The sequence below is a fragment of the Chinchilla lanigera genome, unplaced genomic scaffold, assembly GCF_000276665.1.
Source record: "Chinchilla lanigera isolate Chin_1 unplaced genomic scaffold, ChiLan1.0 scaffold00056, whole genome shotgun sequence".
In the NCBI taxonomy this organism is placed as follows: domain Eukaryota; kingdom Metazoa; phylum Chordata; class Mammalia; order Rodentia; family Chinchillidae; genus Chinchilla; species Chinchilla lanigera.
In genome coordinates this window covers 9,414,815-9,432,004 of record NW_004955457.1, presented here as the reverse complement: position 1 = coordinate 9,432,004, position 17,190 = coordinate 9,414,815, and the positions used below count along the sequence as shown (strand labels likewise).

Here is a 17,190-nt window from a genome sequence, read left to right as displayed (position 1 = left end):
TATTTGTAAATGAGGATATTATATATAGGTGGATAAGCCATATTGCACCTTCTCACACAACCCTTCCATCACAGCAGCTTTTAAATTTCTTGGGAAAATTGGCTTATAAGGCATAAATTACAATACTGGCAAAAATGTGTCCTGACCTATGAAAGGTGGAAAACATGTTAATTTTGAATTGTTTCCGCTTCTCATCACCAGACATCTGCACAAAACCCTATGTGATTTATTCTTTTATTTTTAATGAATTGTTTTAAAATGTTTGAAAAGGCATTATATCTTCCTCTCTGTCGTTAATCTGCAAATGGGAGAACTGGGGAGGCTGCTTAAATGGCCTCTTTAGGATATTGCTCTATGAAACTGCTGATTCTAGCAATGTCAGGCCAGAAATACTTACTAATTTAAGGAGCCCTGAATGTAAGCAGCAAATGCCTTGCTTTTGTGGAGAAAAGACTAATGGCTCTATTTTAACAAGGCTCTTAACACGCCAGTCAGCAGCAGGCATTGAGTGAATGAAATTAGAAATCCCATGAACTAAAAGCATCTTAATTCGCATTCCTCCCACACCAAGCTCTCCTGAAAGGTTTGTCATAGGTTGCTGCACTCCAGCCAAAGAGGGTCACCACACACAAGCTACACTAAGGCCTGAGCTTCTTCGGGTTGTTTTGAATAAACTCTCAGAAGTTTCGCTTCCCGGGCTTTATCAGTAAGGGAGAGATCAGTGTGCCCAAAATCCAGGCACATGTATAGTGTTACACTGTTCAGTAAAAGGCCAGGTTTCTGTTATGGCTTAAATCAAGATTGTTTTTGTCAGACCTGTATTTAGGTCATTGCATTTTTAAAAATCTACATGATCCCAAGTAAGATAATGGGCTTAAAAAATTAATTGGATCAAAGCCGCTGACCTTATTTTTTTGTGCTGAGGGAAATTACCTAATAAGGAATTCTTCAAGCAGGAACATTTCTGAGTCTATCTGAGCAAAGAGCAAAATGAGAAATGAGCTTATAAATGCCCTGGCCTGTTCTCTCTCTCCCTCATTCCCTCCTCGAGTGGCCTGACTTCCTGAGGACTTAACTAGGACTCCGTATAGTTAACTTCTCTTCAGCAACCCTCTGTCTATAATCCGGTGACAGCTGTTTGCAAGAATATTTGTCTCCAACACACTAATCTATATTGCTACTATTTCTAATTGGGATATTAAAAATTTACCAAATTACGGGAGTAGATTGGACAAAGCATGATTAATTATGATAAAATGGGATATTATATAGCCATTAAAAGTCATGTTTTTAAAATATATCTAATAATCTAAGAAAATACCAATAATAAAGAGATGAAAAAGCTCTTTAGACCATTAAAAAGTTGTATATGTTTACAAATGTTAGCAGAGGTCAGCTTTGGGTAGTTTTCTACAATGACCACTTGTGGAGAAAAAGCAGTTTAACCCATTTTTTTAAATACTGGAACACAAATGCAGTCCCATCATTTCCATTAGCCAACAGTATATCCCTGGAGGGGACTTTTTAGAATCATCTCTCTGTGTTAGAGTATTTAGCATGTTATTCTACTTAGAAGACACTAACAAATGTGTATGGACTTGAACATATTAACTCTACTTTGTGACCATGATGGGCTAAGATGTACACCCAGTTGTCATTGATTTATTAGAAAACTATTTTTAGCACCATGGGGTCTGGCTTTTGCTCCCCATTAATCCACTGAAATCACTCTCAGTAAAGCACCAGTCACCATCTCATTATGAATTCTAACATATATAATTTTGCAGACCTTGTACTGGTTACTGTTCAGTTAGAGCGACTTGTGTCTGTTTGAGCTAGTTTAAGCAGAAAGAAATCTTACACCATAGTAATAGGTGATTCTTACGAAATCATAAGGAAGGTTAAAGAAACAAGGCCTTGGATAAACTTTCAGCAATAATTTTCTCAGCCGTGCTTCAGCAATGATCTGCCCCCACTTCTGTATGGAAAGCTGTAGGTTCCAGATCCACAAGGTGCCTGTGTTCAAAGCCACTGTGATTATGGGGATGCTACCACCAGAGGGTCAGCCCTGTTGTCACCAACTCCAAAACCAATATAAAAACTACATCCCACCCCTGAAACCAGCAACGATGCATCCGCTAAAGTGGCTGTAGAAAACCAAGCATTTCTTTAGACATTCTTGCCAGAATAAACAGTGAAAGTGCGGCCATTGCTTAAATTCTATTTCTCAAATGTTATGGCCTAACTCAAATCACAACCAGGGCATGGACTGCAAGGGAATCCTGGGAAAGACAGTTTTAGCTTTCCAGGCTCTATAGTTCAGGGTGACACTCTACAAGAAGGGAGGACTGTTTAAAGTGCACCAAAACATCGTGTACAAGATAGTCCTTGTTGTGCTGAAGTTCTTGATTATTTTTCATGTCTTCCCTACTTTCTCCTTCATGGAACTTTTTTCTCTCAATTTTTATTATAATGTTTTCCCCTGGTTCCTTTCTGGGCCATCTGCCTTTCATCAGATTTCTTTCTGGGTTCAACTTTCTTTGTCTGCCCCTTAATGATAGTGTTCCTGTGAATACTATTGGTATTCTTTTGTACTCACATTGCGTGTCTTACTTTATACTGTCTTTACACACTGTAGCTGGGCGTTCCCAAGGTTTCAGCTACCTTCCGTATGCTACAGGTTTCTCCATTCAGCATCTCTGGTCCAGAATTCTCTTCTAAATTGCAAACTTTTACTCTCAACTATGAGACATTCCCATGAACTCCCAAAACAAGTTCAGTATGTTTAAATAGTCCTTTCTCCTCTACTCCTAAATCTGTTCTTCCTTTATTTCTGTCTAGATGAATGCTAACCTCAGACACTCAGGCATTTTTCCAGACACATCTTTCCCTTTAATCTACACTCAGTTTTATTGATCCTGCCTCCTTACATTCTTCCGTCACTCTCTCACCTTCATCCTTCTGAAAAGCCCTTAACATAGGACTTATCATTTCTGAGTCATACTGTCTGTAGACCTGCCATACACTATGGCATGAAGAATCTTCAAAACTAGGAAACTCCCAGAAGAAACAATACCATAAGCACAATACATAAAAGAAAGAACTGATAAGTTGAACTTCATTAAAATTAAAAACTTCTCCTCTGCAAAAGGCACTATCAAGAAAATGGAAAGACTGTAGACTGGGAAAAAATGTTTGCAAAATACTGATCTGAGAAGTGACTGTTATCTACAGTATACAAATAACTCTTTAAACTCAACAATAACAAATGACTTGATCAAAAATGTACTAAAGATGTTAACAGATACCTCACCAAAGAGATATGAAAAGATGTTCACATCTTATGTCATCAGGGAAGAGTGAAGTGAAACAACGAGATAGCGCTGTGCACCTATTAGAATGCCCAAATCCAGAACACTGACAGCACTAAATGCTGCTGAGGGAGTAGAGCCACGGGAACTCTCATTCATCACTGGGGGACACACAAGACAGTACAGCACTTTTGAAAGACAACTGGCAGTATTTGTGAAACTAAGCGTAGTCTTACCATGTGATCCAGCAATTGCACTCCTGGATATTTACCCAAAGTACTGAAAACTTTTGTCCACATGAAAACCTGCACATAAATGTTTATAGCAGCTTTACTCATAATTGCCCAAACTTGGAAGTACTTGAGCTGCATTTCAGTAGATGAACAGATAATCAGTGATACACCCTTGAAATGGAATATTATTTGGTACTAAAGAGAAATTAACTATAAATCCATGAAAAGACATGGAAGGAATTTAAATGTGTGTGACTCAGAGAAATAAGCCAGTTTGAAAGGGCTGCATAATGTGCAGCTTCAGCTATATGACATTTTGGGAGTGAAAATTATGAGAACAATAAAAAGCGTTTTCCTGAAGTTGGCAGGAAAGAGAGATGAGGAGGCAGAGTTCCGAGGATTTTCAGGGAAGTGAAACTCATCTCTGTGGTACTGTAATGGTGGATACTTGTCATGATCTATTTGTCCAGATGCTCAGAACGCACAACCCCAAGAGAGAACGCTAACAGAAACCATGGACTCTGGGTGATTATGGAGTGTCAGAGTAGGTTCATCATTTCTAACAACGACACTGCTTCATTGGGAATGTTGCTAACGGGGGAGGCTCTGAAGAGGTAGAAATAAGGATTATGGGGAATCTCTCTCTCCGCCTTCTCTATTTTCTTGTGAACCTGAAACTGTTCTAAAAAATAGTAATAGGCATCATGGTAGCACCACTAGTATTGTTGTTAGTTCATGACATCCTTTACTCCATAGTTTCTGGCCTTACCAAAATCTCGAAGCCTTCTGAGAACACAGTGCCTTTTCTACAGCTTTGTGTTGTTTTACTATTGTTCTTTCCACCTAGAAGTCTCCTTCCTGCTACTCTTTCATCTTTCTCCCCCAGAAAGACTCCTCATTCATATTCAAGTTTCAGATGAAATATCAACACCCGTATGAAGCTGTCTTCAACTCCCCAGGTGTGCCTCCTCATCAGACTTCCACTGGAGTGGTGATCTCACTGTAGCATAATTGCTCACAGGCCTGTCTCCTCAAGAACAGGGCTGGAGTTCTTCATCACTTGGAATACAGTGGCATTAGGATACAGTAGTTGCTCAGTAATATTAATCAAATAACTGCATTAATGATGTTGTGATAGTAAAAGAAAAGCACAGAAATTTTGCAATCGGTAAGGATCAGAATAGTTTTTCATTTACATTTTCATTTATGCCACCCACCATGTAAAGCTGGGCTGAAGCTCTGATTCCTTCCTGAAGTTTCTCTTTACACCTACAGCCGCAATGGTGAAACTTTTAGAGACCATGTACCTGAACTGCAATCCGAAAGTCACTTTTAAAACAAAATGCCAACACTGCCCCTATGTGCACTGTTATCCAGTGCTCAGCTGCTGGGGCGACAGCTCAGTGCAGTCAGAGAGGGCACTGCATGCCCACTGTGGCACACATCCCATAAATTCCCCACCACTGACCTACAGGCTCCATGTGTGCTACTGCTAGTAGCATCCTGTCGTATTCAGTCAGACGTTATTGCACATCATTCTTTATTTGGTTTTTAATGTTTGTTTTTTCCAACAAAACAGAAGGTTTCTCAAGGCTGAGTATCATTTGGTATTTCACTGTAAAGTCCACTACGCTGGTTAGCTCACCAGAACACACTACTTGTTGAGTCACCTGGTTCTAAGCCATCTTGAGAGGCCAGTGACAGTGCTGAAGATGTGAGCTTTGAGCCTAAAAGAAAAAGATGAGTTGAGTGTCTAGAGCCATACTTGAGCAGAGCGTCTCTCTAATGTCCACCATTAGTAATCTTTAATACAGTACTGGTAGTCACAGGAATTCTGATATAGGAGACCATTTAAAAATACAGTAAAATCTGAGATAGCAGTGGCTAAGGGTAGTACTTCTGTCCTGCTCTTCTGTTGCTTTGCTATTTGTACAATCCCTGTCTGTCTGACTGTCTGTCTGTCACCATCTTTATCTCTCATCTTTGGCTAAAAGGTCGGTGGTTTATAAGGTTTTTATTCTGGTGCAGAGAACTTTCAGTGTCTCTATCTGTACTTGCTTCTGTGTCTGCAGTCTGCATCCTTCCCAGGTATTCTTACACTCTCAAAGAACTCCAGCAGCTCCTGCCATGTGTATTGCTGAAACACAAGGAGGTTTGTTACAGGACACACTCTAAAGGGTCTTCTCCAGTGGTAGGCTTTCTTATTCTAAATGCCTGTCTTACCTTCACAGCTTCTCCCACCATCCACACCTCCCACCCTGACACACATACCCTGCACAAGTTGGGATGGTGTTTTTATACAGAACTGTGAATTTTGGTAGGGAGAAAATAGCATTCAGATTGCTAAGTAGAAAATTATCAGCTGCTGACCTTCATTCACACTGCTGCTTCCTGTGTAACCAGCAAACATGTCTCCCCACCCAACAGCAGTCCAGATTTTCTACTTACTTCCTCCTCACTTGCTATATGAGGGCTACCCCAGCCCCAAAGCTAGCACATGAATACTCTGTTATACCACATGCTTTGACATGAACAGGTAAGAAATTAATTGCTCCAGAAGCACTTTAAATATGTGTTATGTGTGCCTCCTGTTTCCACTTGGTATGCCAGTTGCATGTCAGGTGTGAGCATTCAGGAAAACAGCACAGTGTTGAGATCCTCCTGAATTCAGTCACCGCTCTGCAGAATCTCAGAGGCTGAGGGAAAAGGCTCCATGACAAGTGACCACATGAAGGTCATAGGAAAGGGCAAAATCCAGGGAGCACCAGCACTGCATGGAAGGCAGCTCGCTGCACCTATGTAATTGCCCATAGGCAGAGAACCAGGTGAAGTTCAGGGTGGTCAGGCAGGGCTTCCCAGGTGTTGCGCAGTAGGTAACTTATTGCCACCCATCTCTGTCAGTGAGGAAAGGTTCGTAGAAAAGGTGTTTTTAAGAACAAGGTCCTGGTCACGGCCAAGCAAGGCCTCTGATGGTGAGATGACTAAATGTAATATGGTGTCCTAAATAGGGGCAGAAAATGAGTAAACTCTGAATAAACTGTGGACTTCAGTTAAGAGTAATATATCCTGCTGATTGATTAACTGTAAGTAATGTGCCATCCATAAATGTAAGATAGTAGTAATAGGAAAACCGGGTACAGGATATACGAGAGCTGTCTGTATTATCCACTCAATTTTTCTGTAATTCTAAAGATGTTCTAAAAACTAAAATTCTTTTTAAAAAGCAGATGAAGGGGAGTGGCTACAGGAAGGATGCAAGTTGACAGTGACCATTTTTGAAAGAAGTGACTTTGTTGTTAACGCCCTGTTTGAGACATGATCATCAATTCCTATAGCGCCGCTGAGCTCTTGCTTGCTTTCCCATGGTTGATTTTTGGCAGACGGCTGCAGCTTTGTGCACTGATTAGAATTTTTAGCTGCATTGTCAGTAACTGGGATGTATAATGGGTCTTCATCGCTAATTACTCTTCTCTCCACAGGTGTCTGGAAAGAGTCCAGAGAGGAATGCGCACAGCCTCCGCTTTGAGGGGATGGAGAGACAGTACGCGTCCTTACCCAGGTAGATCACGGAGGGGCCTCCATCGCCAGAACACCCACACATGAAGTCTTTAGAGGTGCCCGCATGAAGCAGAAATCTGGTTTTGAAATAGGGAACATGTTATAATTTTCCTAACTGCCGTCTGCTGCAGCCCCTGTGCCATCTTCACAACTGTGCTAATAATTGAAACACTTGTGGGTTATTTTTTAAGGGGAGAAAATAGTATATCATCGCAATTGAACATGTCAGCAAGAATATTGGATACCAAATGGAAATGCTAAGCCATTGCTATAAAGACGGTATTGAACATCTTGCACCAAGCTTAGAGACAATAAAATAGTAAATCCTCTGTCCTAGGAGTTACCCATGAGAGAGGGCAGACCAACCTTAACCTTGGCGCTTCGTGTGGGTGTTACAGCGTAGGAAATGTGAAGCTGGGAAGGTGTTTCTTTTTGCCTGGTTTACAATCTGACCGCCTCCTCGAGGCAATAAGTGAATATTACTGAAAGGCACAGAGGGAAAAGGAACAAATGTGTGGGAAAAGTTCACTTGGCAACTCTGACCTAACATGATCCACTTATGCTGTAACTAGACACCACGGAAAATGAGATGCAATTCTCAGAGGTTGGTGCTTTATCTGTAAGATGAAGAGTAATGTTAGTCCACTATCAGGAGTGTGTGACAAAGAGGAAACCTTTCCAAGATGACTTACCGTCCAGCTACCATGGGAACTAGATGAGTTGAGAGTGTGAGAATTACTGAGTTTGAAAGAGAAACAAAGACAGGTTAATGCCAGCCACAAAACTGAAATGTTTCAAAATGTCACCTTGGAAAGGCGTGCTGGAAGGATCCCCAAGTAGACTTTCATTGTTATCAAAGCTGAGCTGCTAAAATGCGAGCTCCGGAGATGGAGTTCCTGTTCTGAGCTGCATGTTGGCAATACTTCTTCAGGTGACTGGACAAAAGGAACACCCTAAATGTTACCACAGGCATGGTCTAGGTGACCATCTGCTCTTAACAAAGAGTATGTTGATTTTCAAATGTCATAAAATCTCAAATCTGGCAGAGAACCAATTTTTAACACTGATTAGGCAAGATACCGAAAATACAATCTTTTTAAAAGCTGCTACGCACTGTATTTTATCTCCCTGTGTTCTTTTGCTTTTTTACGTTGTCTCATAGTGGATGTTTTTCTCATCCATAGTTTTTCTCCTATTCGTATTTTTTCTCTGTCCTTTTATTTTGCTTTCTTTTAAACATGGAAGTCGTTTCCAAGATTCATTGTAAATGTAAGACTTCCGGCTCTCACTATTGAAGTGTATGGAAATTGCGGTTAGGGCAGATGGAAAGCAATAGGTTCTTATGAGGAGGAGGGAAAGGAAAACTGGAAACAGTTTAATCCCTTCTTGGCCAACTTGTACTATGAGTGCAGAAATGGGTATTTTAAATTCAAATCAAAAGCGCAAAAGTAGCATTTAAAATTTTATACATTTGACTCATGTATTCATTTCACATATATCTGGTGATGACCTACTATGCATCAAGGCTGGGAGAATGGAAATTGAAGACATAGTCCCAATCTATCCTTAGGACTCGGCTCTTTAGAAAAAGAGGCAAATAATCAGCCTTTTATGATAGCACATCAGATGCTTACAGTGGTAATTATTAAGATGAAGCCCTCTGAATTTCCAGCTCGTTTCTTTTCACTAATTAGCCCTGAAATGCCCCATCATGGCTGACCCTACAACTGTGGCAGGAGTAAACGCTGCAGAAGGGGTTTTCTGACAAAGGCGGAATGTTAATGCTGTTTGTGGCTGCGGAGCAATCACCCTGTGTAGAGACTGACAAAATCCTGCGAGCCCCAAGAATCTAACTGGGGCTGAAAGGGACGCATCTTCAGCTGAAAATAATTTATGGCAAAAAGTGAATTTCTCCATAATCACAGTGGTAGCAGTGAGTAGTTTCATGTGCAAACAGACCTTTGTAGCTACCTGGCAACCAGAAATTGCCACTATGGAGAATAAACAGGGCTCTGACAAATGCATGGGAGGTCCCCCAATTCATTCTTCAGTGGGGAAGCTCAAACCTCGGTCTCCCTCTCACACTGTAAAGAGAAGACTCAGAGGTCCCTGGCGAGCATTGTGTCCAGTTCATGGGACCCAGATTTGCCCCAAGAGGTGCAGGATGTGGATGTGAGGAACACACCGCCACCTTCGGGGCTGGGGATTTAGCTCAGCGGCAAAAGCGCCTGCCTGGCAAGCGCAAGGTCTTGAGTTCGGTTCCCGGTACCGGAGAAAAACCAAAAAAAACAAAACAAAACAAAACACCGCCACCTTCTGACAAGGTATGCAGACTCAGCACTTCGTCCTTCACACTGACCCTGGTCTTCTTGTCTTCCCTTTCTGGGAGATTTTAATGTCCTCTTACTTGAATCACACCAGCCCACTACTGTCTCTGCCAAGCAGGAGTTGAGCACAGTTCCGTAGGCACTAGATCCTTCTCTGTGACAGAGCAGGGAGCTTTGAAATATTTATGGAGTTAAATTTTTAATTACAAATAGGAATAACTCTATCTATCAGAAGTCAGTGGCCACACTTGTAAGGGACTTCATGTGCTACTAGCTGGTTTGGTTCCTGTGTTTGTAGAGGATGTCACAGGAATTTTAAGAGAAGCTCAATAATACTGATTTATATGCCAAATTTGGAGAATTGCCCCACAGTGCCTAGAGGAGGGGAAGCCCCAGTCAAAGGGCATCCTCCTAAGCTTTCATGAAACTCTGTCATCTTTAAAGCAAGCCCAGGCAGCTACTGCCAAGCTAAATGACACCACACAAAATAGAGCCAAGAGAGAGCCCTGGCCAGGCAGGGAAAAGACAGTCCCTTGCACTTGGTAGTTAAAAGGTTGCCTGGGGCTAAGGGCTAAGCGATGTTAAACGTTATTGTTAAGCAATGTTAAATCTTCTGCCTCTAAAGAAAAATGACTTTATTTCTTTTCTCCTGAGGGTGCTGTTTTGGAAAGCAGAGTGTGGTTGTAATACAGCCTCATTAGTGAACATCAGGGCTTTGCTGGGGCCAGAGTCTTAGCAGCCTGTGCAGTCCCCAATTTTCTTTGGAAGCAAACGGAATGAAGGTTTCCTTCCTCTTGCCTGACAATTATTATTCACCCTAGGTGAGTAGGGAAGCGGCTGTTTCCTACACGCCTATAATGTGTGGCTATCATTGCATGGATTTTGCAAACAGCTTCTTTTTTCCTCAAGCCCGCCAGTGCCTTTCAATTCTCCCAGGCCTCGTTCTGATTTTTTACAGGCCTCCTCCTGGTGTCCCTGCAGCAGGGAGGTCTCTATTCACCCATCTCAGGCTCCACCATTCCCACCTGGCCCATTTCTGCCCGCTGGGGATCCCATTATCCCCTCCCTACAGATGGCTTCACTCAAACTTGCACTTCTGGGTTTATAGTCAAGTGTGGGGTCCTGAGGAGGGAGTAAGATGACAGCAGCTCATCAGTGTTCCTGCATGCATGGACAGTGGAGCTGGCTGTAGAAAATCATAAAAGCCCATTCATTGGTTCCACTACAGAATTCACTTTAGGCCACACCAGTTGGGCCCCCGCTGCCTACCAGCATTCCTGGGAGTCTTGTTGACAATTCCCCTGACTCTCCTCTGTGGCCGTTCTGACCCATTTCCATTCCTGTGAAGTTCTATGAAGATGACTAAGCTCCCCAAGCCCAGTCTCTGGAAATGACCTCATTTCCCTTCTTTTATGACCTGGAGGTTTTCAACATTAGCGCTGGCCTCTGCTCCCTATAGCTCCTCCTGCAATGACTTCACTAATACACACTTCCCAGGAGAGGCAGTGAGGGCCATGAGTGTAGGCCCAGCTCCATCACTTACCACCTACATGGCCTTTGCCAGTGATCTAATTGCCCTGGGCTCTGCTTTCTAATCTGCCAATTGGGGATGACACTAGGGCTGTGAGTATTAAATACAGTACAATACAGTAACAGACACAAAACCCTCAGTGAAGAACCCAACATACTTAAGGGATTTTTATTGTTAGCTGTATTTTACTTGGTATGTAGAGAAGACATCCTCCTTTCTATGGTGAGGCAAACCTGCACGCCTGAACTCATTCTCACTGGCTTCTTGGAGACCTGCTACCCACAACTGCCCTTTTCTGGCTGCATCTTGAAGCCCCCTGCCCTAGCCTTGTGCCCCCTGGCTGCTATTGCCAATCTGTAGGCTTAGCTGTACAGCTTGCTGAGAGTCTCGCTGCCCTGTGGGAGAGGAGAGAGGGGAACACCTGCATGAAGATGTGCTGGGGGCACTCACTGATGCCAGAGGATTAGCCGACTTTGGAGGAAGACCTCCGCCCCAGTCCAGGTGATGGAGAATAAGAGCACATAGCAAACTAATGCGATCTGCATGATAAGTAAGCTTTGTTAATGGGCATGCATGGAGATAGCAGTTCTCATAGCTAGGGAATCCACGTACAGGATACAGGAAGCTGGCTTGGGTTTAGGCGAGAGGCCAGGGCTCCTGTGCAACAAGACCTAGGTGCAGGGCTAGGACCAGATCCAGAGTACAGGGCTGAGCAAATGCTGTAGCAGATATGGCCCAGGAACACAGCCATCACCGGTGGGAAGAGCCCCAGAGAGATGGCCTAGGTCCCCCTGCTGGCTCGGGACAGGAAAGTGCTGAACACAGCTCCAGGCCTCACAACTGAACAAGCTGAGGTGGGAAGAATGACCCTCAGTTTGACTGTGATCCTCAGACAAAGAAGATCTTTCCTCAACCCTCCCATCTCCTTTAGCGCCCTTATTTGTTAGGAAAAGAGGCCTCAGAAATTTGTTTGGCAATTCTCCAGTACTCCTCAAAATATCCTGAATTAGGATATACATCTTCATGGACCTTTTCTATCCCATTATATTATAAATCTCTTAAAGTAAGGGACTTTATGTTATACTCATCAGTTTATACCTATTATGAGAACACAACATAGGATTGTACATATAGTAGGTTCCTAATACATTGGTATACAAATGAGCGTAGATTTGCTTTTTATAAACCCTCCTAAGCTTTCTTGACAGTTTGTTTTAGGGCCCTGTTTTCCAATATAAGTAATGATTTTTCCACGAGAATGTCTCTTTTCCCCCAGAATTAATTCCAGACCTCTAAACAGTTAACCCTTTCTGAGCACTTGCTATGTGCCAGGCACCATCCTAAATACTTTGCATCTCCTAACTTCCTTAATGCTCACAGCAATCCTATGGCTCAGTAGCAACTATAATTCTTATTCCATAAGTAAGGGTACAGGCCTAAAGAGATTAAATAAAACTGCCAAAGCTCAGCAGCTACAGAGTGGCCGAGCTGGAACTTGAACCCAAACAGTCTGACTGTGAGTCTGTTCATTTAACCACTACAACCACGAGTCAGAGACACACTCTACAACTCTCATACTCCCTTACATTATTTTCTCACCCATTTGTCTTTCTCATTAAACTGTAAGTGCCTTTGAGGACAGGGACTGTGTCTTATTCATCTTTGTATATGACACAGAACATTACTAATATACAGGTTCAGTAATGCCTTTCAACTATCTCTGTAATGCTGTCATAAAATCAATTCTTTTTTCCTTCCCTTGAGCCCTTCATTTGAAATATGAATAGTTTAATGTGTAATTGCTAGATGAACATTAAGCAATACACTTTGCCTACCAAAAAGAGACTCCTGTTTTGTTAGAACACTCCTGAGAGTTGAAAAAGCAGTGTCTGCAAATTGGTACTTCGGTTCTTCAAGATTAAGAATAATATCTACCCATAAGAAGAAGATTACAATAAATTTTCTGAGACAGCAATGCACGAACACTGCAGCAGAGAGAAAGAACCCGTTTCCTGAGGCTTACATGGGACACAGCCCTGCGCAGGACATACTTGGCTTCCAGGGCGGATGTTGCACTAACCCATGTTATACAAGCTACTTGGGAGAAAAATACATCTCTGAACATTTCAAGCTGCCTTCAGCTGACTATGTAATGAGAAGCAACATACTAGAGCTGATTTTGGATAGAAAGAGCAACTTTAGAAGGCGCAAACAGCTTATGCTTGCTTCCTAGGAACCCAAAATAAATTAGCTTTCTATAAATGTGTTCCCAGTGTTTTCGTATTGGGTATGACTGTGTTCGGATCAGAACACACCATAAGAGCATACTTCCGCTCTAACATTCCAGTTGGTTCGTTTTGTTGGTTTCAGCTTTCTTGCCTGCATATCCCTTTGCCCATCCTCAGGAATACTCCAATCCCAAGGGCGTCGCTGACTTTGAAACTTGCAACGTGCCTACCCTCAACTACATTCTATAATCCCCAAAAGTGTTTTGTCTGGGCAGCCTCCATGTTCTTTTCTGTCATTTCCTTTGCTGCTGAAAGACATTCTCCTTCTCAGATTTCTCTTATTTTCTTCTCCAGTTAACTTCTGCTCTGCTCACTGCTTTGAATTTTCCCTTAGCCCACCTTGGAGTGTCCTACAGCACCTGCTAAGCAGTGTTGACATTCAAATTCTGCAAAGATATCCAGCAGTGCCATAGTACTGGTCTTTGACTGATCCTAATGAAGACAGTAAACCAGTGAGTTCAATGAAAACTTGAGCAATGAAAACTGAACGTTCAGTCTAAGTGTGTTTCTGGTTGTGGGTGGGTTTAGCCATCTGGGTCTTTCTCCACTACAAGCCATTTGGTCAAATAAATGCTTCCTGAGAACACATGGACCATCCCTTGCAGAAATGGCTGCTGGGAAGACATTCTACTGGAGTTGGAGGCCATTTCAGCTCCAAGAACTATTTCCTCACAAATTTCATAGAAGGCCTCTTGCATTTCATCCAACTCCTAGTCAAGCTCTCTGACACCTCTCTCGTGGTGCAGCTTTCCCTGATTGGTTTTCTGCACTGTGAGGAGCCACATTTGAGGACCCAGGGTTGGGACTGTGGCTCTGATTTTGCAAGACAGCTAAGAGAACTTCTGATCTGCAGAACTTATCTAGTTCAAATTTTCCATGTTCACTTAGGAAAGGGTGGAGTGCCTTCTCAAAACCAGTGAAGCGCCTTTATCCACCAGGTTAAGCTTCCTCATCCTTCCCCCTCAGGCTCCCTCTGTGGAAAATCTGGCCTCTTGTTTCCCAGTCAGCTGTTGTTGACTGGCCCCTGGCACTTCAGTTATAATGCTGAGGATAGAATGATGAATTAGCAGCGATTGAATTCTTTGTGAGATAAAGATGTCTCCAGTGTCAACTCAAACTTCCTGAGAATACAAAAAGCGTTCGCATGTAATATCACTTTAAGATGCCAAACAGCTGAGATCAGGGGGTTAATGCTACTGCCATATCATTTTTATGTCGCTTAGTTCCTCAGATAAAAGTCCATTTTAATCAAACTTTTCATCATTTCCTCATAGCCAATATATCCTTGGTGCCAGTTAGAATATTTGATATTAATTATTCAGTCGAAGGCCTCCATTATGAGTTTAGTTAGAATATTAGTGATTTAAAACATGTTAAGAGCCATTACAGCATGATGTCCCCAAAGTAGTTTTAACGGACTCTTGATGCACGACATATATTAAATTTATAGATTTTTTTTTTTTTTTTTTTTTTTTTTTTTTTTTTTTTTTTTTTTTTTTTTTTTTTTGCTTTTTCTCTCATCTTCCATGGAAAATTGTGAACTGTTGCGTATTTGTTGGCCAAGTACTCTTTTGGAGGAGGAGTACGTGCCTGTTATTTTAAGAGTGCCAAACCCGACATTACCTTGGACTTGAAACATGTTACACTTGGGAAGCCGACTTCCATGTTTTCCCTCCTGCCACACATTTAAAGGCATTTCAGCATTTACTTCCCACTTTGCCAGCCAAAAGAAAAGAAGGCTGTTTTGTGCCTAGGCATCTGCTTCATTCAGAGTGTTGCTCTCAGTTCTTGTATTCTTTGGTAGCTCTTGATGTTTTCCTATTTTATTGCCATCCCACCATCTGCCTCCAAAAGCTCACTGCCCTGAATTATGGTGGTGAGCTTCTTAAAACTGCCGCACCATTTGGCACAACGCGCACGCTCATTCTGCACCCACCTCCCTTGTCTTTTATACATCTTCAGCCATTGGCTACTGCCCTTTACCTAAGTTCCTGGGGGTGCTGTTCAGCGTCCCGCATGCGGTTTGGTAATCCATTATAAAACCTGATTTGTATGTTTGTGAAGCCTGCATTTTATGATTATTTACAAGGACATTACAGCACTAACACATGTAGACTAGAAAGTTATTGCTTCATCAAATGTATAAGTCCATGATATTATTCAAATAGGAATAATTAGCCGTAAAATAATTAACAGGAAAAGTTAACAGTAAAATTTTTTTCCTTTTTATATACCAAGATCTGCTTAAAATTATTTTGAAGATGTCGTGTTTATTCTGACCCTAGTTGTGTATTTTAAAGGAACATCAAGCTATGAACAATAAGAGCAAAGGGAGGGAGCTGTAAGGCACACTGAGTACTAGTGGGGCCATATACTTCACACACATCATTCATGTCCCTCACCATCCAGCAGGGCAGCAATCAGTACAATACTTTTGTAATTTAAAAAAAAAATCCTTCTGCAACATGACATAATCAGAATCAGAGGGGCTGGGGATTTAGCTCAGCAGCACAGCGCCTGCCCGGCGAATGTGAGGTCGTGAGTTTGATTCCCAGTACCGGGAAAAAAAACAAAAACAGAATCAGAATTCAATCCTAGATATTTATTCCAAGACCTTTTTTATTTCATTTTATACCACTAACGCTGACAAGGAGAGGTTAGAACCTGTTACCTTTTGTTCTGACTAGCCTATGTTTATAGGATGAAAGATACGTTAGGCCATATTAAAATGCATCCATGGACCAGGAGTGTAGTAGCTCAGTGGTAGAAGGCTCATCTAACATGTTCAAAGTCACAGGGTTTGATCCTCAGCACTGACCCCCAAAGTGCATGCATATTCATCATGAACATCTTTTAGGATTCAAAAAAAAAAAATAGAAAATGTTAAAATCTTTTAGGTTATGAAAGAAGAATTAAATACGAGACAAATAGTATGGGATTCCTGGAAAAACACTTTTGAATTGCATCGTTTTTATTCTTATAACACTATTAGGAATTTTCCCAAAGTAAAACAAGATGGTCACATTTTCCTTACACAGTTAACTTGGTTCCAACTGGGAACAGACGTAGTGAGAGATATGTTGGTGGGGCTCAACTGCCACACGGCCACATGCCTGGACCAGGTCCCCAGCCTCCAGGACTCACCACTTTTCCCCAGAAATACTTCAAATGGGCTCTGGGGAAAGCAGCCAATATCTGTGGAGTATCTATCACGCTCCGAGAACTCTGGTGGGTACTGTAAAGGTGTCACTTCATACATTTCTTGTAACAATCCTGAAACTAATGATTATCTCTATTTTTTGGATGAAGAAACTGAGACCCAGAGATAAAACATAGCGTGAAAAAGATCCTACACAGAATTAGGGGCAGATTAGATTCGGTCCAGTTCTTTTCTCCCTCTGACTGACACCTCTGGAATTTGTACTACTCCAGGGGTCATGTTCTAGGCTGGCTGCAGACGAGGAAGAGAGAAGCGTGCCATGACAGTCCTATACTGAGCAGCCCTCACCATCTGATTCTGCCATAAATCACTGCAGTCTGTAACTCACGGGCATTCAAAGGAACAACCCCCAGTAGGCATTCAAAATCAGGAAGAACAGCAACCATGAACCACAGAGCTGCCTTAGCATAGTTTAAACACTCACCTCCTTCCAGCTGAAATACCTTTTAGACAGTGCACTTTTTTACAAAAAAATACTGCCTCTGTATTATGCTGGAGTATTTAAAAAATATATATACCCGTTGGTTCCACTTCAGCCATTTTCATAGCCAGGAAAGTATTGTTGGTGCTTTCGTGGTATAGTTCTGGCAGATCCTTAGGACACATAGTTGAGAAGCAAGTGCCAGATAGCTGTGGAAAGATTGTTTTAAGTGACTCTGCAGCTTCAAGTCCTAAGAGGACCTTGGCAGTCTGTTACAGTGGCGCTGCCACACGAGCCCATC

The 17,190-nt window shown here is 42.1% G+C and overlaps 1 protein-coding gene across 1 annotated transcript in view; it reads left to right on the top strand.

The window, feature by feature from the left end:
• Pard3b (par-3 family cell polarity regulator beta) overlaps positions 1-17,190 on the top strand; it is an 864,914-nt gene that overhangs the window by 800,851 nt on the left and 46,873 nt on the right. Inside the window, exon 22 of the mRNA XM_013520665.1 lies at positions 7,024-7,103. Coding sequence (XP_013376119.1) covers positions 7,024-7,103 — 80 coding nt within the window. The remainder of the gene's footprint in view (positions 1-7,023; positions 7,104-17,190) is intronic.